This window comes from Pan paniscus, chromosome 2, assembly GCF_029289425.2.
Source record: "Pan paniscus chromosome 2, NHGRI_mPanPan1-v2.0_pri, whole genome shotgun sequence".
Lineage (NCBI taxonomy): Eukaryota > Metazoa > Chordata > Mammalia > Primates > Hominidae > Pan > Pan paniscus.
The window spans coordinates 32,855,241-32,879,425 of NC_085926.1; the positions used below are offsets into that span (position 1 = coordinate 32,855,241).

The 24,185-nt window shown below is 43.7% G+C and overlaps 1 protein-coding gene across 1 annotated transcript in view; it reads left to right on the plus strand.

The window, feature by feature from the left end:
* Positions 1–22,480, plus strand: part of TRIM71 (tripartite motif containing 71) — a 79,757-nt gene extending 57,277 nt beyond the window's left edge. Inside the window, exons 3-4 of the mRNA XM_034956030.2 lie at positions 10,613–10,747; positions 15,000–22,480. Of these exons, the coding sequence (XP_034811921.1) occupies positions 10,613–10,747; positions 15,000–16,451 (1,587 nt within the window). The 3' untranslated portion in view covers positions 16,452–22,480. The remainder of the gene's footprint in view (positions 1–10,612; positions 10,748–14,999) is intronic.
* Positions 22,481–24,185: the final 1,705 nt, after the last annotated feature.

Here is a 24,185-nt window from a genome sequence, read left to right on the forward strand (position 1 = left end):
GGAAATCAGAAAATTGTGACTTTTCCCTGTGTTATAGGATACTTTGAAAGTCAAGAAAAGTTGTTCACCCTCTAGGAGAAATTACGTAGGAACCATTCTAGAATATTTATATAAGTGAATTATTTTAAAAGTAAGATTCTGGCCAGGTTCAGTGGCTCATGCCTGTGTAATCCTAGCACTTTGGGAGGCCGAGGTGGTGGATCACTTGAGCTCAAGAGTTTGAGACCAGCCTGGGCAACATGGGGAAACCCTACAAAAAGTACCAGAATTAGCCGGGTGTGGTGTGACACTCGCCTGTAATCCCAGCTACTTGTGGGGCTGAGGTGGAAGGGTCACTTGAGCCCCAAAGGTGGAGGTTGCAGTGAGCCAAGATTATGCCAGTGCACTCCAGCCTGGGCAACAGTTAAGACTCTGTTTCAAAAAAAATCCGTTTTGAAAGTGCTAAAGAATTGAGATCATGCGTCTTAACAGAAGAGGGAGGATTTGATTTAATAAGTTTCTCAGCCGCTATCACATTCCCATGCATGATACTGAAACAATCTTTTCTGATGAGTCAGATTTTATGATGTTCAGATCATAAAATTGGAAGTTTGAGAGACTTTCTTGAATGACTAATCCTGTCATTGTTATGCCAGTATTGCTCATTGTCTTTAAAATGCCTTGAGTGTCTCTGTGTTGCTCTTCTCCTTTGTCAGTGTCTTCACCTGTGCGTCATTCTGTTGTATATCAGTGCATCTGTCCCTGCGGATGAAGTGGTTTGTGTCTTTCATTTTATGCCACGACAGTTGGGACCTTGACAAATCCTTACCCTGCTGGCGTCTCCTCGACACCGGTGCCCTCGACACTGTGGCATCGCCTGAGGAACTTAACCACTGGTGTCAGCAGGGCACGGTTGCTCAAACCTGTAATCCCAGCACTTTGGGAGGCCGAGGTGGGAAGATCACCTGAGGTCAGGAGTTCGAGACCAGCCTGGCCAACATGGTGAAACCCCGTCTCTACTAAAAATATAAAAATTAGCCAGGCATGGTGGCAGGCACCTGTAATGCCAGGTACTCAGGAGGCTGAGGGAGGAGAATTGCTTGAATGCAGGAGGCAGAGGTTGCCGTGAGCCGAGATCGTGCCACTGCACTCCAGCCTGGACGACCGAATGAGACTCCCTCTCAAACAAACAAACAAACAAACAAAAAGAGCCACTGGTGTCTAGGTCTGAACTCCTAGATTGTGATATGATTTTATTAACCTCTTACTCTCTTAAGAGATTGAAAACAGTTGGAGCATTATTGAGAGAATGCTGGTGCTCTCTGTGCTTAGTGGGAAAAGCCACCATGGGGGAGAAAAAATGAGTTGTAACAATTTGCTGGAGGCTTATTAAGGAGAGCACCAACAAATCATGAGTGGTTAACATGGTGAAATCTCAGAGAAATGGAAATTCACTGGAAATTCTGTGGGGAGAAAAGAGTGTGGGGAAAATAAATATAGTCAGCTGTGTAAGTGGTGAGAACCTAGGCATAAATCCTAGAGGTATGATTCAAATGTTAGTTCAAAGTGTGTGCCCAACATTAATCTGAATACTAGATCATGGGGCATTTTGGGTAGAGGCATTTTAGATCTGTTAATCTATAAGGCCACAGCCAGGTACACTACATAGATTGTGATTTCCTAGAAAGTTTTTGTTTAACCATAACTTGTGTGTGTTTAGCATCCTTAAGTCTTGCTCTATCGCCCAGGCTGGAGTGCAATGGTGCAATCTTGGCTTACTGCAACCTTTGCCTCCCAGTTTCAAGTGATTCTCCTGCCTCAGCCTCCCGAGTAGCTGGGGTTACAGGAGCCTGCCACCACTCCCAACTAATTTTTGTCTTTTTAGTAGAGACGGTGTTTCACCATGTTGGTCAGGCTGGTCTCGAACTCTTGACCTCAGATGATCCACCTGCCTCGGCTTTTCAAAGTGTTGGGATATCAGGCGTGAGCCACCGCGCCTGGCCATTATTTTTTTTAAGAGACAGGATCTCTCTCAAACTCCTGGGCTTTTAGGCAATCCATCCCCTTTCTTTGGCCTCCCACGTAGCTAGGACTACAGGTATGCTCCACTACACCCAGCTAATTTTTGTATTTTTTGTAGAGATGGGGCTCGCTTTGTTGTCTAGGCTGATCTCACTCAAACTCCTGGCTTCATGCGATCTTTCACCTTGGCCTCCCAAGGCGCTGAGATTAAAGGCATCAGCTACCTTGCCCAGCCTGACAATTTCTTAAAATGTGACACAAGTCTTCATCCCTTCAAATTTTCTCATGAGATGGCAACAATTCAGTCACATCTTCAGGCTCCACTTCTAATTCTAGTTCTCTTTGTATTTTCACCACATCTGCAGTGACTTCCTCCACTACTTCTTTCTGCTACAAGAAGTTGATCCCAACCCTAATCGATGACCTTGAGTTCACCCATTAGGGTTGGGATCAGCTTCTTCAAACATCCTATTAATGTTGATATTTTGACCTCTACCTATGAATCACGAATGCTCTTTTATAGTATCTCCAGTTTTAGTATATGTGCTGCCAAAGTGAGTACCACACATGTTCTTAATGGCACCTGGAATGGTAAATTTTTTGCAGAAGGATTACAAATGAGTTTGTCCAGATCCATCAGAGGAATCACTATCTGTAGTAGCTATCGCCTTACGAAGTTTATTTGTTAAATAATAAGACTTGAAAGTTGAAACTACTTCTTGATGCGCGGGCTGTAGAATGGATGTTGTGTTACCAGACATGAAAACAACTTTCGTGTCCTTGTGCATCTCTAGCAGAGTCTTCTGGGTGACCAGGTGCATTGTCAATCAGCAGTAATATTTTGAAGGGAATCTTTTTTTCTGAGCGGTAGGTCTGAACAGTGGGTTTAAAATATTCCGTAAACCGGCCTGGCATGGTGGCGCAAGCCTGTAATCCCAGCACTTTGGGAGCCCGAGGCGGGTGGATCACCTGGGATGAAGAGTTTGAGACCAGCCTGACTAACATAGAGAAACAGAAACCCCTTCTCTACTAAATACAAAAAATTAGCCGGTCATGGTGGCATATGCCTGTAATCCCAGCTACTTGGGAGGCTGAAGCAGGAGAATTGCTGGAACCCAAGAGGCGGAGGTTGCAGTGAGCTGAGATTGCACCATTGCACTCCATCCTGGGCAACAAGAGCGAAACCCTGTCTCAAAAAAATAAATGAATAAATAAATAAAAAATTTAAAAATTCCGCAAACCATGCTACAAACAGACATGCTGTCATCCAGGCTTTGTTTTTCCATTTGTAGAGCACAGGCACGGTAGATTTAGCATAATGCTTAAGGGGCCTAGGGTTGTCAGGATGGACAATGACTGTTGGCTTCAACTTAGTCACCAGCTACATTAGTCCCTACCAAGAGAGTCAGCCCGTCCATTGAAGCTTTGAAGCCAGGCATTGACTTCTGTAGCTATGAAAGTCCTAGATGGCATCTTCTTCCAATATAAGACTATGTCTTTCCAATATCAGGCTGTCTCCTTCTAATAAAAGGATGTCTTGAAAGTCTGTTGTTTAGCTGTCTTCATCAATTACCTTAGCTTGTTCTTCTGGGTAACTTGCTGCAGCTTCTATATCAGACTTGCTGTGTCACCTTACACATATATGTTTTGGAGATAACTTGTTTTCTTAAACCGTATCACTCATCCTCTGTTAGCTTCAAACTTCCGCAGCTTCCTCATCTCTCACCCTTCAGAGCATTGAAGAGTTAGGTCCCTGCTCAGGCAGGATTAGACTTTGGCTTAAGGAGATGTTATGGCTGGTTTGATCTTTTCTCCAGATCATTAAACTTTCTTCATATCAGCAATAAGTCTGTTTTGCCTCATTGCTGTTTGAGTGTTCACTGGAGTGAACTTCTAATTTATTTCAAGAACTTTACTTTGCAATCACAGCTTTGACTGTTTGGTGTAAGAGGCCTAGCTTTCAGCCTGTCTGTAGCTTTCTACTTGCTTTCTTTACTGAGCTTCATCATTTTAGATTTGTAGGACCTTTTCTTTCACTTGAACACTTAGAGGCCATTGTAGGGTTACTAAGTGGCCTGATTAACACCAAAGATCACTTGTCACAGATCAGCACACCAGATAAAATAATAATGAAAAGTTTGAAATACTGCAAAAATTATCAAAGTGTGACACAGAGACAGTATGGGCTTTTGGAAAAATGACACCAGTAGATTTGGTTGATGCAGTATTGCCACAAATCTTCAGTTTCTTAAAAAAAAAAAAAACTGGCTGAGTACTGTAGCTCAAAACTGTAACATCAGCACTTTGGGAGGCTGAGGCGGGAGGATCACTTGAGCTCAGGAATTCTATACCAGCCTGAGCAACATAGTGAGATCTTGTCTGTACAAAAAATGAAGGTTAGCCAGACCTCATGTTGCGTGTCTGTAGTCCCAGCTACTCGGGAGGATTGCTTGAGGCCTGGAGGTTGAGGTTGCAGTGAGCCAAGATTACACCACTGCACTCCAGCCTGGGCGACAGAGCAAGACTCTGTCTCAAAAAAGAAAATGTGGGTTTTTCTTTTATTTTCTTTTTTATCTATGAAGTGCAATAAAATGAGGTATGGCTATAGTTTGTGATTATATTTTTTATTATTTTTATTTTTGAGACAGTCTGGCTGTGTCGCCCAGGCTGGAACGCAGTGACAGATCTTGGCTCACTGCAACCTCTGCCTCCCTGGTTCAAGTGAGGAGCTGGGATTACCGGCCTGTACCACCACGCCTGGCTAATTTTTGTGTTTTTAGTAGAGATGGGGTTTCACCATGTTGCCCAGGCTGGTCTTCTCAAACTCATGGTGTCAAGTGATCTATCCGCTTCCACCTCCCAAAATGCTGGGATTACAGGCTTGAGCCACTGCACCCAGCCTCATCCATTTATTTTTAAGATCAGTTTGTGTGATTGTTGTAACCATCTAATAAATCATTTCCAGATGAGGAGGATATGTATACTGAAAGTATATTTCCCCATTGAATGTCTGGTATTAAATTGCAGATGTCAGATGTTCCGTTAACTGTGAATCAGAGTTCTAACTTATGACTTTAAAGAGACTCACAACTTGTCCTGAGAGTCTTGGTTCTGGAAAGAGCTCCAGATACAAATCCTTGAGTTAATTCTGGATTGTCCTATAAAGAGAATCTACCCTAGTGAGTGTCTAGAGTTGGCCATAACAAGAAGAGCATGGAAGATGTAGCACCTCATCACTGTTGTGGGGCATTTAAGGGGCAACCACTCATTTTTATTGCTTTTTTGAACATTCTGTTACTTTCACTTTGCTGCTTTTCTTGAATATATGACATTTTGGTCATGTATGTTATTAGAGGATTCCACAAGGTAAACTGATTTGCTGGGGATAGCGATAAACAGGATCAGGAATAGTTGGTTTCTACATAAGAAAGTTTTGATTCTTCAATTACTATATTTCATCACATTTAAGATGCCATTAATTGTAAGGTGTACATTTATTTTACATACAACTAACAAAGGAAGAAACCCACGGACAATTTAAGATGAATTATAGATTCAGAGAAAGATGTGATGAAAATTTTATGTGTGTGTGTGTGTGTGTGTATATATATATATATATATATTTTTTTTTTTTTTTTTTTTTTTTTTTTTTTGAGGTGGAGTCTCACTCTGTTGCCCAGGCTGGAGTTCAGTGCCACGATTTTGGCTCACTGCAACATCTGCCTCCCGGGTTCAAGTGATTCTCCTGCCTCAGCCTCCTGAGTAGTTGGGATTACAGGTACCCGTCACCACACCTGGCTAATTTTGGTATCTTCAGTAGAGACGGGGTTTCACCATGTTGGCCAGGCTAGTCTCAACTCCTGACCTCAGGCAGTCCACCTGCCTCAGCCTCCCAAGAGTGTTGGGATTACAGGCATGAGCCACTGCGCCTGGCCAAAAATTACATTTTAGAGTGGACCACAGTAGCTCCGCATACCCAGTATGGTCGCCTACAAGTGTATGGGTGATGATTACATTCTCTTACCTTCTGACCGTTGGGCTCTTTAAATACCACTGTTCTCCACAGTTGGCATCACTGATTGATATCTATATTCTTTCCCTTGAGAGCCAGATTTGGCCCAAGTCTCCACCATGCTGACTGACTGCCACTCAGTAGTCAGCTGGAAAGTGCACTGATTTGCCAGTCCAAATGTAGACCCTCAACTTTTAAATGTTTAATTAGATCTGTTAACATCCCAAAGATGGTTAAATTTTCTCTCAAGCACCATGCTTGTTGGGTGATTTCTCTTTTCTTACTGTGAAATGTATATATCTGTTTTGGAAGTTTACCCAGCCTTTCTACATTGTCATTTCCCCCAACCTATCTGCCCTGTATGTCCTTCAGATGCCCTGCTGTTAGAGATTGGGAGCTAGTTCAATAAGTCCTGGTCTGCACATCTTGGAATGCCATGCTTGGCTGGGTCGTGCGTAATTTGGAAGGGAAAGACCTATTTTTCCACTATGCATTGGGTAGGGCTTTGGTGACTCTCAGCCCAAGGAATATCTTTGCATGCTTGCTGATTATTAAAATTGCAACAAAAGCTTTGAATCCCCCTTTGAACCTGTTTGAAAAATGGAAGAAACAATTTTTGTCATAAAATGTGAGTTCCAGACATGAGGGATAAGCGATAAGCCTGGCTAGGAGACTAGGGGAAGAGGTGAGTAGGGTAGTACACCCATTCTTATGCAAAGGGAGTGGTGTTTTTGTTTTTTTATTTTTTGAGACAGAGTTTTGCTCTTGTAGCCCAGGCTGGGTCTTTTTTTTTTCTTCTAACATATGATAGAATTTAGATGTAAAAAAATCAATTTGGCAAGTAGTATGACATTAATATTAATAGAAAGCAGTTTGCCACCTCTGCTTTCTATTGAGGAAGGATTAAGAAATGTTACAGACATAGGTTTGGTTGCCTTGGTGAAATATTAGCTTGGACACCAGTTGTGCTAATAATAACCAACACATCTAAAAATATAGAGGGTGCCGGTTACTAAGTTCTACTCTTTGGGCTCTAACCCTGTCACACTCTTGCCATGTGACACTGGGGCTGTGACTCTTCAAACTACATGTATGGGAAAAGGACTTCTTCCCTTTTTCTTCCAATTCATATTAATTATATTATTATCATATTATATATTTGTTTTGAGACAGAGTCTTGCTCTGTCACCCAGGCTGGGGGGCGCGGTGCGGTGGTGCAGTCACAGCTTGCTGCAGCTTCGATCTCCCAAGACTCAAGCAATCCTTCCAGCTCAGCCTCCCAAGTAGATGGGACTATACACAAGTGCCACCATGCCTGGCCAATTTTTTTTTTTTTGTAGAGACGGGGTCTCACTCTTGGCCAGGCTGATCTCAAACTCGTGGGCTTAAGCTATCCTCCTGCCTCTGCCTCCCAAAGTGCTGGGATTACAGGTGTGAGCCACCATACCCGGCCCCAATTCTTAATAGCAATTCTTTTTCACCCTGACAGCAGAAGTTGGTTTCAATTTCAGATCTTGCCACTCCCAGAATTAGCTGGATGTAACCTCGCCATCTTATTCTGGGTTCTTGTAACCACAGCTTTCTTTCCTTTGTTCTCTCAGACAAAGCAGAAGAAGCTGCTTCTGCAGGTACTCTCTGCCTCTGTGTTCTTTGCCCCAGCAGTTCTCCCATACCTGTTTAACCATTTCCCTGTGCTAAATTCTGTTTAAATGTCTAGGGAGCTCTCTTGCTCTCTCTCGCTTTCTCTCTTTTTCCCTGGATGAATCCTGACAGCGTGAGATACTAAAAATGTATCAATGCTATTATGATACCTGCTTATATGCATGCTCATTTGCTTGGCCATTCTGATTTTTTTAACTTTTAGGTAATGTGGATGTAATATCTGTCTGCTTCACTTTATTGGCTTCTGTATTAGTTTATCGGGTCTGTTGTAACAATTTACCATAAACTGGATTACTTAAAACAGCAGGCCAGAAGGCCAAGATCAAGGTGTCGGGACCATGCTCCCTCTGAAGGCCCTCAGGAAGACTCATTGCTTTCCTCATCCTGGCTTTTGGCAGTTGCCAGCATCCTTGGCTTGTACCTGCATCAGTTTCCGTTTCTGCTTTGGTCTTCACGTGGCTTTGTTCTCTGTATCTGTGTCTGCACATGACCCTCTGTGAACATCAGTTTTGGGATTTAAGATTCAACTTAATCTACTATAACCTCATCTTAGCTAATTATATCTACAAAGACCCTATTTCCACACAAGGTCACATCCTGGCCCACATTTAGTTGAGCCTGATGTTTGGAGGGACAATATTTAACCCAACACAGCTACCTAGTGCTTTGGTAAACATGGTTATGGCTAGAGATGTGCAAATATAAAATTTATAGATTGTTCTGCTAATTGTTCTGCTAAATCCCAGGTGGCTTAAGTATCATGGGCTTTGTACTTAGCTCCTACTTTGATAGGTAATGGTACTTGAGACAGGATTGTAAAGGTGGAGCAGAAACATTACAGAAATGTGCTGTTCCCTTCCAGCTTCAGAAGGGAAGTGGCATCAGAACTGGGTTTGGAAATTTAGGGTGAAGCATTCCAGGCTGTGGATATCCTGTGAGCCCTCTGGATCTACCCAGTTCCCCTGTGAATCAGCTCAGTGGATCCTTAGGTCACACAGGATCCTCTTAGGCAGAGAATGCAGTGTGGCACCTAACCACTGGAGTCATGGATGGTGTGCTTTTTTGTTTTGTTTTGTTTTGTTTAAATAGAGACCAGGTTTCACCATGTTGGCCAGGCTGGTCTTAAACTCCTGAGCCCAAGTGATTTGCCTGCCTCGGCCTCCCAAAGTGCTGGGATTACAGGCATTAGCCTCTGTGCCTGGCCTCCATGGGTGTTTTTGGGGCTGCACCTTTGAGCGTGTCTTGCATGCCATGAATGTGTCAGCTGTCATCCAGAGCAAGTCAAACTGTTGGGCAGGAAGAATATTCATAAAAATAAGGTAGATCATGTATTGTATGATGATGCCATCTATATGAAATACCCAGAACAGGCCAGGCGCAGTGGCTCATGCCTATAATGCCAGCACTTTGGGAGGTCTAGGTGGGCAGATCACTTGAGCCCAGGAGTTCGAGACCAGCCTAGGCAACGTGACAAGATTCCCCCATCTCTATTTGAAAAAAAAAAAAAGAAAGAAAAAGAAATGCCCAGGACAGACAGATCTGTAGAGAGACAGTAGATTAGTGATCGCCATGGGGTAGAAGGAGGGAAGTGGAAATGACTCCTTAATGGTAATGGCCTTTGCTTTTTGGGTGGTGAAAATGTTCTGTAGCTAGATAGTGGTGGTGATTATACAACACTGAACATACTAAGTGTGACTAATGGTAAATTTTATGATAGGAGCTAAGTGGCCTGACGAGACACAATGGCTGAACTTTTGTCCCAGGTGTTTTATCAGCTGAGAACTATTAATAACAGTGTTTTACTCTGTGCCAGGTGCTGAGCTCAGCTCTACCCATGCATTTCCCTCACATCTACACTTTACCAAGGTTGGAGAGGACCAGGAGCTTGTCCAAGGCCTTACAACTAGTAGGAGGCCCTAAACTAACCCAGGATTGGAACCTGGGTTACCTGACTCCAGGGATGACTGGCCTGGTTTGCCCCGGACTGTCCCAGTTTTAGCATTGAAAGTCCCACATCCCAGAAACCCCTCAGTACAGAGCAAACTGGATGATTGGTCACTCTGATTCCTAAGCCCATACCAGGCTCCAGTTTGGGCTTCCCTGACACCCTCCTGATGACACCCTCCTGATTGAATCACCTACCCTGAAACCTGTTGTACCAAGAGCAATCACTTTGGAGTCCCTGATTTAATAGCTCGGTATCTCAAAGAAATCCTTGTGGCTTTTCAAGACACACCATGTAATATTAATGATAACACCATGCCTTCTGTCTGGATTAATTTTTTATGAACAATAATACGTCTGATTAAACTGGCTGATTTACTATGGCTGGTACAGGGTGGCGTGTGTGGTGACGTGTAGATGGTCTCTGACCACGGGGCACAGCTTCTTAGGTAGATCGGGGGATATTCCCAGTGTGTACTTGGTGTTCGTTCTGGCTGGGGTGAGCTGTGTTGCCAGTGCCTTGACAAAAGCAGGATGGATTAGCCACTACCCTGTCGCACACCCTCACGTAAGGGATGTTCCTGGCCTGCGGGGTTTCGCCTAGGCAGAGGGTGAGGCCAGGAAGTCTGGGGAAGTTGCTTGTGTGGCTGGAGTTGTACATTTTACATCTGATCCTCATTCCCAGTTTTCATCTGTCACCCAGCTACCCTGGTTTTGCTGTGTCAGAGTATCTCTTAATAGTTCTGACATTCACTGTGTAGGTGCTATTTCTCATGCAAAGAAATCCAGCTCTTGCCAGCAACTCCTTTAGTTACATGTCAAACAGATGCCAGTCTCTCCCTAAGTGCCTGTTTTCCTTCCAAGGGAGTAAATCAAGTGGTCTGGGAACCCAGGGTGTCAGCTTTTCAAGTCTGACAGAGCAGATTCAAATGTTTTGTATAAGGAATGACAGTCCTTCTAATGCCTCGAAGTTGTTTCTTTTTGGTTTTCCAGCTGAGCATCGAGCAGGCCCAGACGGTGGCGGAACAGGTGGAGATGAAGGCGAAGGTTGTGCAGTCGGAGGTCAAAGCCGTGACTGCGAGGCATAAGAAAGCCCTGGAGGAACGCGAGTGTGAGCTGCTGTGGAAGGTAACAGGGAGAGCTCCCCCACCCAGGCTGTGCCCACTCGGCTTCCATGAACCTCAGCAGCACTCTACGGGACTCTTTACAGATCCAGGAGCCAAGCTCTAAGTTTAAAACACTTCGTAATTTTCCAGAAAGCCTGTTAGCAGAAAGATGCAGGGGGTCCCTGGAACATTGTGGGTGCTGTCTGCGGTAAAACAACAAGAAGCCTTTTCAGAAGTACGTGGGTAACCAAGACTGGAAGCGGTCTCCAGTTTTATATTGCATTCACTCAAAAGGAGGCTAAAGAAGGGAGCATAGTCGAAACTGTTGTTAAGAAAGGCAGGCTGGTAGGAAACATCCCTATTTTTGGTGACCTGGCTGGTTGCACTTCCTGACCTCTTGTGGAAAACCAGTTTTCCTCTTCGGAGGGCAGTGAGTGTGTGTCCTTTCTTCCTGTTGGAGCAGGAAAGAGTGCCGAGCACACTAGTGTGCTGTTTAGATAAAAATCAGCTAGAAAGACTACTTGCCCCACCCAAGCCAGCATTCCAACTGTTCCTTTTCTGATTTTATGTCCCCACTCAGAAAGGAGGAGAGTTAGGTCTATGAAAGGGCCAGTACTCCATGCCAATTCTTTAACTATAATTACGTTCTCTGAACACACGAAAAAGACTAGAGCTGATTTATAAGGGTATCCTTGTGGAGTGTGCCTGTTTCCATCTCCAAACAATATGATGATGGTGGGGATGGCACCTCAGTTTCTGCAAGTGAACTTTGCTAACTACTGGGCCCTACGATGTTCTGCATGGCGTCCCTGGATTTTGCATTGCATTTTCCATGTAGTTAACTTCACAACTGGATGGATGCTTTCTGCCTCTTCTGACCTCTTAAGGAATATGGCTCAATTGCTTTCTGACAAGAGACTTTGGAGGTGTTAGTCCAAGATTTTTAATTCAGCATATTTTTTGAGCACCTTTGTGGGCATGACATCGTTTTCAGACACTCAGATGTCCCCATGGGTCTGCCAGTGTCATGCCACCCACGAATGTTAATTATAACTGAGGGGCCCATTTCTTGCAACCTGAGAGCTTTGTAGTGAACTCTGCCACAAACTCGCTCTTCTGGATTTCCTGATGAAAAAGGCCTTTGTGTGTGGGGGTTTCTGCCGCTTTCACCTTAGTTACCCTCCCTCCTGTGAGGCTGACCTACTGTCCTCTCTAAAGGCAGTTCTGTTTCAGAAGAAATAGCAAGTTTTTACTCTTGGGAGAAGCCTATTTGAAAGAAGAGTCCATCCCTTCTTCATTGTAGTAAGCAGTTTCTGCTTGCCCAAAAATTCATCCTCAGAGCATTCCAAAATAAGCTTCCTTATTTTGGATACTTTTGCTATAGAACCTTGCTCCAAATCCTGTGGGGTCCCTCTCTCTTTGACTAATTACTGACTTTTTTTTTTTTTTTTCCTGTTCCTTCCCAGCAAATCCCTCTTACTTTGCCTGTCTCTGTCTGGGCATCTCTTTGTTACAAGTTTTGTTTTCCTGCATCTCTGGTTACTTTAAGATATATAAGTGCAAGGATTAAGACAACCCTGTTGTAAATATCCAGATGCCTCTCTTCATTCTTGGGCCTTATGTATTTCCAGTGGACTTGGCTACCTCATGGGGTTAGCTGCATATATATAGTTCATGGGTAAGAACCAAAGGTGGAGGTTTGGCCTAATGGGCAAATATTCTTTAATCTGTCCCCACGTGGGCCTCTCCATACACATGTATCCTGGTTCACTGAACAGATGAAAAAGCAGGAATGCACGAAATCATATAATCACCCCTCCCACCCTAAAGGGAAAGTCAGGTTGAAATCCAGCTCTTTCAACAGTGGACGCTTATTCTGAAATAGCCTTCTATGGCTTTCAGATCTGTAGAACAACTCAAGTCATGGTCCTCTGTGAAAACTATTTGGATAAGTTCATTCCCTTCACAGGGGGAAATTGCTTAGAATTAGAGAACTTTTAAAGAATAGAGAAACTAATGTTTCATTGGTAAAACAAAATTCCATATTTCTAAATAGCATGGTTTGAGAACCTCAAGCAGGAATTATTTTGGCAGGTTAGAATCCATGTCCATATATATTATAGCATTTTAGATTTAAAGGGCTCTTTTGGAAATAATACAGACATGCCAAAAGCGTGCTATGTTAAAATTTGGGGTACAGGGCTTCTCAGGTTCCCAGTTGGGTTTTTAAAACCATTCTTAAAATACAGAAGTAAAGAGAAACTGGCCCAAGCACAGTGACTCACGCCCATAATGCCAACACTTTGGGAGGCTGAGGTAGGAAGATTGCTTGAGTCCAGGATTTTGAGGCCACCCGTGGCAACATTAAGACCCCATCTCTACCAAAAAAAAAAAAATGGTGCCCTGTGGTGGTGGTCTCCTTTAATACACATTTCCCAAGCTAATCCTTTTGAGGTTTGTTGTTGTTGTTGTTGTTGTTTTGAGACGGAGTTTCGCTCTGGACTGCAGTGGCACGATCTCGGCTCACTGCAACCTCCGTCTCCTGGGTTCAAGCGATTCTCCTGCCTCAGCCTCCCAAGTAGCTGGGATTACAGGCACCTGCCACCACGCTCGGCTAGTTTTGTATTTTTAGTACAGAGAAGGTCTCACTATGTTGGCCAGACTGGTTTTGAACTCCTGACCTCAGGTGGTCCACCCATCTTGGCCTCCCAAAGCATGAGCCACTGTGCTGGGCCCCAAACTAATTCTTTAAGAATATGAATCTGTCATGTCACTCCCCTACTGAAAGCTGTGGTTGTGAAATGCTGAGCCTGTGCCCACAGCAGGACCTTTGCTGTTTCCTTTGCTGAGATAGCTCTCCCTATGGCCTTTTGCCTAGTCTCAACCTGTAGGTCTGAACTTGTGAAAGGCACTGTCCCTCAGTGCTCTTTGTCTGTATCAGGGCCCCTAGACACTGTCTTTCACATCCTTTTTCTACTTTTTAACACCTATCACTATCTGACATGATCCTTATTTCTTCGTTTGCTTTTGAATACTGCTTTTCTAAACTACAACTCTGTGTGAGCAAGGACCATATTTTATATTTTCTGTGGGTTACTGCAGTACCTCCAATGCCTGGCAAAGTGTAGGTGCTCAGTAAACTCCTTTGTCAAATGGCTGTTTTTGGTTTTGGTGGTGGGATCTTGCTATTTTTTTAAGGTGGGATCTTGCTGTATCACCCAGGCTGGAGTGCAGTGGTTATTCACAGATACAGTCATGGCACGCTACAGACTCAGCCTCCTAGGCTCAAGTGATTCTTCCACCTCAGCTTCCCGAGTAGCTGGGACTACAGGTGCACAGCACTGTGCCCAGCTCTAGATGGCTGTTTTTAACTTTTATTTTTTTTAATTTATAGCTTACAGAAAAGTTGCAGTAATAATAGTAACTCCATATATTCCTTCTCCAGATTTACTGATTATGTACGTTTTGTCCCAATTATTATTATTATTAGTAGTAGTAGTAGTAGTAGTAGTATTATTTTGAGACGGAGTCTCACCCTGTTGCCTAGGTTGGAGTGCAATGGTGTGATCTCTACTCACTGCAACCTCCGCCTCTCGGGTTCAAGCGATTCTCCCCACATCAGCTTCCCAAATAGCTGGGATTACAGGCACCTGTTACCACACTTGGTTAATTTTTGTTATTTTTAGTAGAGACAGGGTTTTGCCATGTTGGCCAGACTGGTCTCGAACTCCTGACCTCAGGTGATCTGCCTGCTTCGTCCTCCCAAAGTGCTGGGATTACAGGCATGAGGCGTGCGTGTATGTGTGTGTGTGTGTATGTATGTATGTATGTATGTGTATATATGTTTGTGATCTGAGAGTGAGTTGGCATATTGGAAACACAATGCCTTTACCCCTAATCACATTACAATTACAGAAATCAGGAAGTTTGATTTTGATACAGTACTAGCATCTACTCCTCAGTCCATAATCAAGGTTCAACAATTGTCCCAACAGTGCTTTTCATAGCTAGCCACTCCCTCCAGTCCAGAGTCACTAATTACATATAGTTGTCCTGTTTCTAGTAACTATCCTCTGTAACCCAGAACAGTTTCTTCAGGTTTTTTGGTCCATTTTGATTTTGCTGCTTTTGAAGAAAGACAGATGTCTTTTGTAGACCATCCCACAATACGTGTTTGTCTGATGCTTCCTTGTGATTAGTTGTGGCTTATGTGGTATTTTCTGTGCTTGGCTCTAAGCCTCTGTGTCTTTCTCCACTCTTGCTTTTCCTTCCAGGTAGAAAAGATCCGCCAGGTGAAAGCCAAGTCTCTGTACCTGCAGGTGGAGAAGCTGCGGCAAAACCTCAACAAGCTTGAGAGCACCATCAGTGCCGTGCAGCAGGTCCTGGAGGAGGGTAGAGCGCTAGACATCCTACTGGCCCGAGACCGGATGCTGGCCCAGGTGCAGGAGCTGAAGACCGTGCGGAGCCTCCTGCAGCCCCAGGAAGACGACCGAGTCATGTTCACACCCCCCGATCAGGCACTGTACCTTGCCATCAAGTCTTTCGGCTTTGTTAGCAGCGGGGCCTTTGCCCCACTCACCAAGGCCACGGGCGATGGCCTCAAGCGCGCCCTCCAGGGTAAGGTGGCCTCCTTCACAGTCATTGGTTATGACCACGATGGTGAGCCCCGCCTCTCAGGAGGCGACCTGATGTCGGCTGTGGTCCTGGGCCCTGATGGCAACCTGTTTGGTGCAGAGGTGAGTGATCAGCAGAATGGGACATACGTGGTGAGTTACCGACCCCAGCTGGAGGGTGAGCACCTGGTATCTGTGACACTGTGCAACCAGCACATTGAGAACAGCCCTTTCAAGGTGGTGGTCAAGTCAGGCCGCAGCTACGTGGGCATTGGGCTCCCGGGCCTGAGCTTCGGCAGTGAGGGTGACAGCGATGGCAAGCTCTGCCGCCCTTGGGGTGTGAGTGTAGACAAGGAGGGCTACATCATTGTCGCCGACCGCAGCAACAACCGCATCCAGGTGTTCAAGCCCTGCGGCGCCTTCCACCACAAATTCGGCACCCTGGGCTCCCGGCCTGGGCAGTTCGACCGACCAGCCGGCGTGGCCTGTGACGCCTCACGCAGGATCGTGGTGGCTGACAAGGACAATCATCGCATCCAGATCTTCACGTTCGAGGGCCAGTTCCTCCTCAAGTTTGGTGAGAAAGGAACCAAGAATGGGCAGTTCAACTACCCTTGGGATGTGGCGGTGAATTCTGAGGGCAAGATCCTGGTCTCAGACACGAGGAACCACCGGATCCAGCTGTTTGGGCCTGATGGTGTCTTCCTAAATAAGTATGGCTTCGAGGGGGCTCTCTGGAAGCACTTTGACTCCCCACGGGGTGTGGCCTTCAACCATGAGGGCCACTTGGTGGTCACTGACTTCAACAACCACCGGCTCCTGGTTATTCACCCCGACTGCCAGTCGGCACGCTTTCTGGGCTCGGAGGGCACAGGCAATGGGCAGTTCCTGCGCCCACAAGGGGTAGCTGTGGACCAGGAAGGGCGCATCATTGTGGCGGATTCCAGGAACCATCGGGTACAGATGTTTGAATCCAACGGCAGCTTCCTGTGCAAGTTTGGTGCTCAAGGCAGCGGCTTTGGGCAGATGGACCGCCCTTCCGGCATCGCCATCACCCCCGACGGAATGATCGTTGTGGTGGACTTTGGCAACAATCGAATCCTCGTCTTCTAATTGCATTTCCTAGGTTTCTGTGTTTGGGGTGTGTGTACGTGTCTCTCTCTCTCTCTCTCTCTTTCTCTCTCTCTCTTTTTGAATTTCAAAGAAGAAACAGTCTCAGGGAAATTTCTTTTTTCTTTTTCTTTTTTTAAAGAGAACAAGAAAAGTACAACATTGCTTAAGTCCTACCTCATCTTTATTTTTTTACAGATGAATGTACTTATCTTTTCTGCAGGGATTGAGCCTGTGAAGTGATAATTTCTATCTACCTCATAAATCTTTACATTTCCTTCTGCAACAGGCCCTCTTCCCCTCCTCAGTGGAGTTTGCATTTCCCTCTTCCCCTGCGTGGGGCATGATATGCACAAGCCTGGCATCTGTATGGCTGGGAGGGCACTGGATGTGTGTGGTGGGGTGTATTCTGTAGATTGAGCCAAGGAAACACAAAAAAAAACTACTAAGTAAAAAAACAAAAAACTATAAAACATGGAAAAAATAGGATTTGAAATGCATAATTATAGAATACCTGTGTTCTTGAGAATACTGTTTATATGGGGTTTAGATTATGTTGTGTTGTTTTGATCTTTTTGGAAAATCTTCTCTTTTTAAATGCTGCAACAGAGAAATTTCCTCTGTTCTCTGTTTATACCTCAGTGTGTTTAACATCCTCTTCTGCATCGTTTCTTGATCTTAGACGTTGTGGCTGTGGCTTGCTAGCCAAGAAAAGCAGACCCTTCATATTTTAGGGTATATAATCTTTGTTTCTTTTAAGGGAGGGTGTGTGCGTGTTTGTTTCAAAGCCATCTTGCACCCAAGTAGTAAAGCTGAAAATGACACACTGCCTCCCAAAGAACCTCTCCTTTTCACACTTTGGTTTCTTAAAAAAGTATATAGATGGTAGCTCAGGATTTTTGATTAAACGTATTCTCAAAAGTTATGCTTTCTTATTTTCCTGTTAGGTTATAAAGGGTTAAATGGAAGGAAAAAGGAAATTAACCTCGTTCTCAGAGAGAAGGTTTTGAGGCATGGGCTGACGTGGACATGAATGTGGGTGGACATGCGTGTGCTAAGGGAGTCAGGGAGCACATTAAAGAACAAGGCACCCCCAAACTATAGGAACTCCACAGAAAGGGCAGGGTCCGCCCTGACCCGCGAGTGCATGTTGTTCTGTAGTGCTAGGGGTTTCTTTTCCTAAGAAGAGTAGGCAAAGGAAAGAACTTTTATTTTACAAGCACAATTTTTTCCTGCTTTGAAAGTTCAGGGAAATAGAAGGTTTGAAAGTCAAATTAATACCAACAGCCCAGTCCCACACCCTCTGCTTGGGTCACTTTTTATAGGATTGTTTGCACCCAGGCCATGCTTTAGGACCTCATGGTTAACATGAATCCCCCCACCCCCCCTCCCCCCAAGGCCTTTGACCATAAAGGATCTAGAAACCAAATTGTCCCAACCTGAAATGTAGGATGTAATGTCTTTTCTTAAACCTGTAACTCGGTACCAAAGAATGAAAATTTAAGGCTCCCACTGCAGAACTGTGGGGTAGAATCTGTGTCACTTTACAGGATTGGTTGGTTGTAAGCTGGACTTGGGTACAAAACTTGTGCTTCTGGGCATTGTCTGTCTTTCAAGTGCAAAGCAGATGTAGCTGATACCCTGCTTGTCAGAACCCAGTGGGTTCCTGCATTGCCCCAGATACTGAAATAAGAACCAAATTCTGGAGGAGCCCTCCTCAGGGAAAAGAGGGACTCTCAAACAAACGTCAGTGACTTACAAGGGAGACTTCTTGTTTAAAGACTTATGGATCAACTTCTGTTCCTCTGTTTAAGAGAAATTTCTATTGCAAAATGGGTATCGTTTTAAATGAGCAGAACAGATTAACAAATGGAGCAATTTGTTTCTGTTATCCCAATAGAAAAGGAGATGATGGGGACAATGTGACAAGTCAATCAAGTTGCTTTTCCCGTACACCTCTTTTGGACACCTCTTTTGGACATTTAATTTACTACTACTACAAGCTACTCTGTCTCTTCCCATTGCTTTAATTCTAGGGTTTCTGAGTGACCAAAATGGGAAGGAAAAAAAAAACCTCATCTCACAGAGGAGAACTGCATGCAATAAAAGATTCAAAAGTTGGAAAGTAGCTTCAAACTGCTGCTGGCTCCCAGCTGCTGTTACAGGGTGGGAAGGTATTAGGAAATGTTGTTTGTTAGAAGCTCCTTTTACTGTAGAATTTAATAGTGAATCCTTCCCCAATGCCTATTCAGTTGCCTTTTGGCCGTTAAGCTCTAAGTTCTTTGGTAAAGAGTTAATATAATTAAACATTTTTACTGTTTTCTATTTTGGAGTAACTTGGTGCTGATCTTCCTTCCCTTTCCCCAGCTGCCCAACAAGCCACCCTTTAAACACCAAAGACAACTGGTTTTAAATGCTTGAAAAAAATTTTATTGAGGAGATGGATCTTGATTAAAATCTTTTCATGATCATTTTCATTCTGCTCTTTTCTTTCTAATTTCCCCAGATGTAGGAAAATTTTGGGACCTGAATGAGAAATGTTCTTGGTGCATAACAGTAACTGGAGCTCCTTATTTGACATTTTACTGTGGATGTGATCGAAAAGCCAAGATTTTCGCTCCATGGCTGAAATTATCAGGTCTTAATTTACAGACTTGTAAATTTGCAGGCTTAGAGCAACTAGAACTATCCCCTGAAATATGTGTGTAGGTCAGAGATACTACCTCTTTGTCCTCAGTGGTGGTATATCTATCTCCTTACCTTTCTGTACCCAAAATGGTGCATGACTGGTATTTGAGAAACATGGTCACATTTGGAAAGCTTTTGTTTTTAAAACATTGGCGGTTTTTCCTGCCCGCGGTTGACTCCTGACCCATAGGGATTGGTGCGAAGCACTTTGGAGAGTGTTTATTGTATGATGTGAAATGTTCTAAATCAAGGAAAGATGATAAAAGCCAACATTTGGCAGTCCCTAGTGTGAAACTGTGAAAAGTACCTGTGTTTAAATGCATAATCTCCTGCCCGGGTAATGCCAGGTAGCCAGGAGTTGGGTCAAAGAAGGGAGTCTTCATCCTGATGGAAAAAATAAGGTCCTGGGTATTATGAGGTAGGAGAATAAAAAGGTTTCTGGGGAGTAAGTATGACAATTACTAGTCCCCATGGAGGTCTGATCTGGTCAGGTGGCAAGGGTTGGGTGGGGTATGATGTAAGCTCAGTTTATGTGTGGAGATGCCCATTGGGTTTGGATATATAGGTTTGAGTATTGAGATGTTTAAAGGACATCTAACCCATAGGTAAAAACTACTTTTGCTTGACACTGACTTAACATTTCAAAAGTGTTATTTTTGGTCCCAAGATCTAATGCTGTCTCAGAACATGTGCCCTGTTGTGGCTGCAAGTGGCACTCAAGTTGACTAGAGCACAGTGACCTGGGCTGTACCCCAAGTGCACTAACTCCTCAATGCCCTTTTAAGTCTAACTTATTTGGGAAACACATAACAAAGGGTACCATAAACCGAATCCAAATTACGTGTTGGGCCAAAAATGTTGCCAGAACTGAGGCACTTTGTGATGGAGTTGCAAGAGATAGCTTGAGATCGGCTCAGTCTGATTTATTCTAGTTAAGCCAAAGCTTAATTATTTGAGGAGGAAAGTCTTTTAGGCTTGAAGCAGCAAAATACTGTTTATATATGTGTTACCTTCCTCGTTGGAAGATTCTAAGATTGCTCTGTTCTGGTAGGTGGTGAAAGATATGCCAAAGTTTTAGGCTTGTTTTTCTGATCTTATTTTTTTAATCCAGTGGTGCCAAAAAGTATTTAGGGTATGTTTAAGGTATATTTAAAACATCACTCTGAATGAGTTTCCAACAGTCTGGGGCTGTATAAAAGTCACACTCTTGTACTTGCAGGTGATGGTGTCACAGGGCCAGGGCCTCCAGAGCTCTACGGCTTTCTCTGGTTTTCTATAGGGCCAAGGGCACAGGACGCAGCATTCCAGACCACACTGACTGCTTTTGCTGAGTTTCTACCTCACTTGTGGCAAGTCATCTACCTCATGTTAGCATCTGACAGGTCTCAAAAAGAATAGTATTAATCCAGTGGGCAGTGGGTGGGAGTGGGAAGCTACCTCTAAAAGAAATGTTACCATAAATCTACAACTGATTCTCTCAGGAGAAATGTTCTACTTACCTTGAAAGAGAAATGTCAGGCAAATGTAGTCATAAATCCAAGTAGTTCTTAGCAATCTGGCTTTTCCCCCTCAAAAAGAATTATGCATACCATTACTGTTGTTCAGTATTATGAAACTACTGGTTAATCTGACCTATTGGAGGACTTAACTACAAATAAAGACCTTTAGGTCTCTTTCTCTTCAAGAGAAAAATATTTTATCTGTATTTCGAATGTCTGCAAATAATACCCTTTAGGAGCAATTCTAAAGGTCTAGATCTTGGAAACATCAAATATTTGAAGGGAATGAGAATCCTCTTGACTTCATGATTGTATTTGTAGCTCTCTGGACCCGGCAGGACGTTCATCACCATGATGTTGGAACAATCACTGTTTTGACTGAGCAGTGACTGTTGAAGTGTGTATTGCTCTTTTGTTTTGTTTTGATTTTTTTCTACCAAAGGTAACATGTTGACGGGTTTTTTTTTCCTTGTTTATTAAATACTTGATAAAGTTGAGAAGCACATTACCAGGATATACTGTATTGACCCTCCCACCTCTCTTCTGCCCTAATTTTTGGTTGTTTGGAAGAGAGGAGGGTCCTAAGACCACTGTCATTATCATGAGGGGCTTATAAATGTCATGGTGAAGAAATACCTCAATGATGTCTATTTTTAAAACTGATCTTACGGGTTAACAAGCCAGCCTGGTGGGATATTTTCCATCATCATTTAACCAATAATGGTTCTAAAAGTTTTGTGTATCCACATGGTCTTAGACCTCCTTTTAATGATTGTATTAACTTACAAGCTCAGGTAGTATTTTTCTTAAGACTCTATCTCAGAGCACACTGACTGAATGTTGATGTGTGTAGCAAAGTGTTTACTTTCTTTAAATAACCAGCTCTGTAACTCTGTAAGTTCTTTGTGTTTCTAGCAGTCTGTGTAGTTGTCTTTCTTCGGAGGAAGATTTTTCACATTTCTGGGGTTTTCTTGCTTTTAGGGTGGTAAGATTCCTTTCTTTTTTTCCCTTTTCTCCTAAAATCGATGCAGGTAAGGGTGGGTGGGTAAGGGGTGTTGTTTTTTAACTAGCATGTTAGTTATACTTGGGTGGGTGGGAGGGTTGTTAAACTGAATCTTGCTTAATACTGTCCATTAGCTCTCATGCCGGGTCAGCAAAATGCTTTAATTTTTAACTGTAGAACATGTGACTCGGTTGAGTCTTTTTGTCTTTTTTTTTTTTTTTAAATAAACAGAATTGGGGGAATTAATGTGGGCAAGTTGCCTTATGTTAGAATGACTAAGTTAAACCTCTTAATTTGTATTTGTCCAAGGCAGACATGATATAAGGAATATGCACTACCGTAGTAACTCCCCTGGCCGCAGAAACCACACTGCAAGCCTGTCCGGGGTGGGGTGCTGACTGCCATTTGCCACTTTTAAATGGGCATTGCCGTGGTAATGTGAATCCCATCAATGCAGTAGATGGGTGGGGAAATGAAGATTTCCCCTGAAACCTTTAGGCAAAAGTGAGTTTTTGTTTGGTTGATTTTGGTTTTTTTTCCCCCCTCCTCTTTTGGCTTTCACATTTTAAATCTTAAATGTTACTATTGCAGGCCGCAGGCATGACAGGCAATGAGCAGGTGAAGAACCAATGGAAAAGTGTTCAAAAACTCCTGTGTTAGCTAACAGGCTTCTGAATGTATCACTGTGGTCCACAGAGAAGGCTGGAGGAGGTAGCAAGGAGATGCTGTATCAGCTACTACAGCCTTAAAACAAAGTTGGTGTCTCTTTGGACTTTAAAATTGTTCCTATGCAGCTTATTTTATTTTTGTTTAATCAAATAAACAAGAGGGTTTTTCCATGGCTACAGTGTGTCTGTGTGATCCTTTAATCCATAGTAAATAAGGGTATGTGCACTGTACTGGATGGAAAGGGAGTCCCTGAGGTAGATAGTCCAGGAGCTGCACTGTGACTGGTGGGCCAGATTGGGCCCATGCGGTGCCTTCAAAAAAAAGGTGATGGGAGCATTTTTAAATAGAGGAAATGTTAAAGAGCCTAAAAGTTATGGATTGTCACAAAATTTCAGACCTGGAAGCCCTGTATGTATCTTCTCCCAAGGAGCTGAGTAGCACATGTCCCTCTAGAGGCAAATATGTGACTTCCCAGCTGCCACCGCCCTGTCCCCCTTTCTCTGGAAGGTCTTGGCCTTATCACCTCTGTCTGAGTAGGGGTACCTGGGAACCATTTGGGGTCTAAACTGTGGCCCCAGGAGATGTGAGCAACTCATCCAACTGGCTTCTCCCTCAGTGGGGGGATACCGTAGATGCTGGGTTGATAAAGACTGTTAATCGTGAGTTTAATGTGTTCAGAACTTTATTTGGGATTTCATTTTTCACTGGACTTCATTTTCCCAACTTTGCTCACCTATTTTCCTTCGAGTCATACAGCCTCAGGCTTGACTTTTGAATGCAGTATCTGACAAACTGGAGAAACCAGCACCCTAGGTTCTACTTTTCCTGATGTTTTTTCCTGTCCTGTGTCCCTTTCTTGCTGTGAGACGTTTTCACAGGTTCTAATGGTGTTGGGTCTTCACTACAGTACAGGAAACACCCTCTTAAAGTGCAGACCCTCAGTACCTGACTTGGGAACCTCTGCTCTTTCCTTCACTCCTTCCCATGTTGGTGTTGATACCTTCAGCTTCAAAATTAACACATCCTGATTAGCAGTTTCAAAAAGACCCTGAAGTGTAAATGGACTCTGAATTCTTGTCTCCATTCTTCCTCTTCCCATCTTCCATCTTTTTTGGGAAAGTCCTCTCACTTTCCCTTTTACCCATAGCTGGACACAAGGGAAGGCTTTTTTGTTGAATATAAAAGTTGGGTAGATGCACTTTTTCTTTTAAGAAAGGAAAGGAATCTTTTCTCTTTAATCTGTAAAAAAAATACCTAAGAGAAGCTAATACAAGGAGGCAGGACCCATTTCTGAAGGAAGTGCAGGGAAGGGAAGCATACAAAGAACACCTGATCTTCAGTCTCCCTGATTTTCACAGCCTCTTTGACAGGGTGAAATGACCCTTGAAAGGGCTTAGAATGCCTATACCTCTTTGTAGCAGGCCATTAGGCTGCCTTTCTTAAAGGTTAACAGCCAATAATACAGTAGTGAGTATTGGCAAGGATGTGGAGTAATTGGAACCCTCGTATATGGCTGGCGGGATTGTGAAACGGTACAGACACTTGTTGAACACATCTTGACAGTTCATCATAGTGTTAGACATAGAACCCAGCAATGTCAATCTTAAGCACATATCCAAGAGGATTGATGACATGTCCACACAAAAACTAGTACATGAATGTTCATAGCAACATGATTCATAATAGCCCCAAATGCAGGCAACCCAAATTTCCCTCAACTGGAAACTGGATAAACAGCCATAAAAAGGAATGAGGTACTAATGCATGTTACTACATGGGTGAACCTTGAAGTGTTAAGTGAAAGAAGTCAGGCACGTAACTGCACATACATGAAATGTCCAGAATAGGCAAATAGGTACAAATAGATTTGTGGTTGCC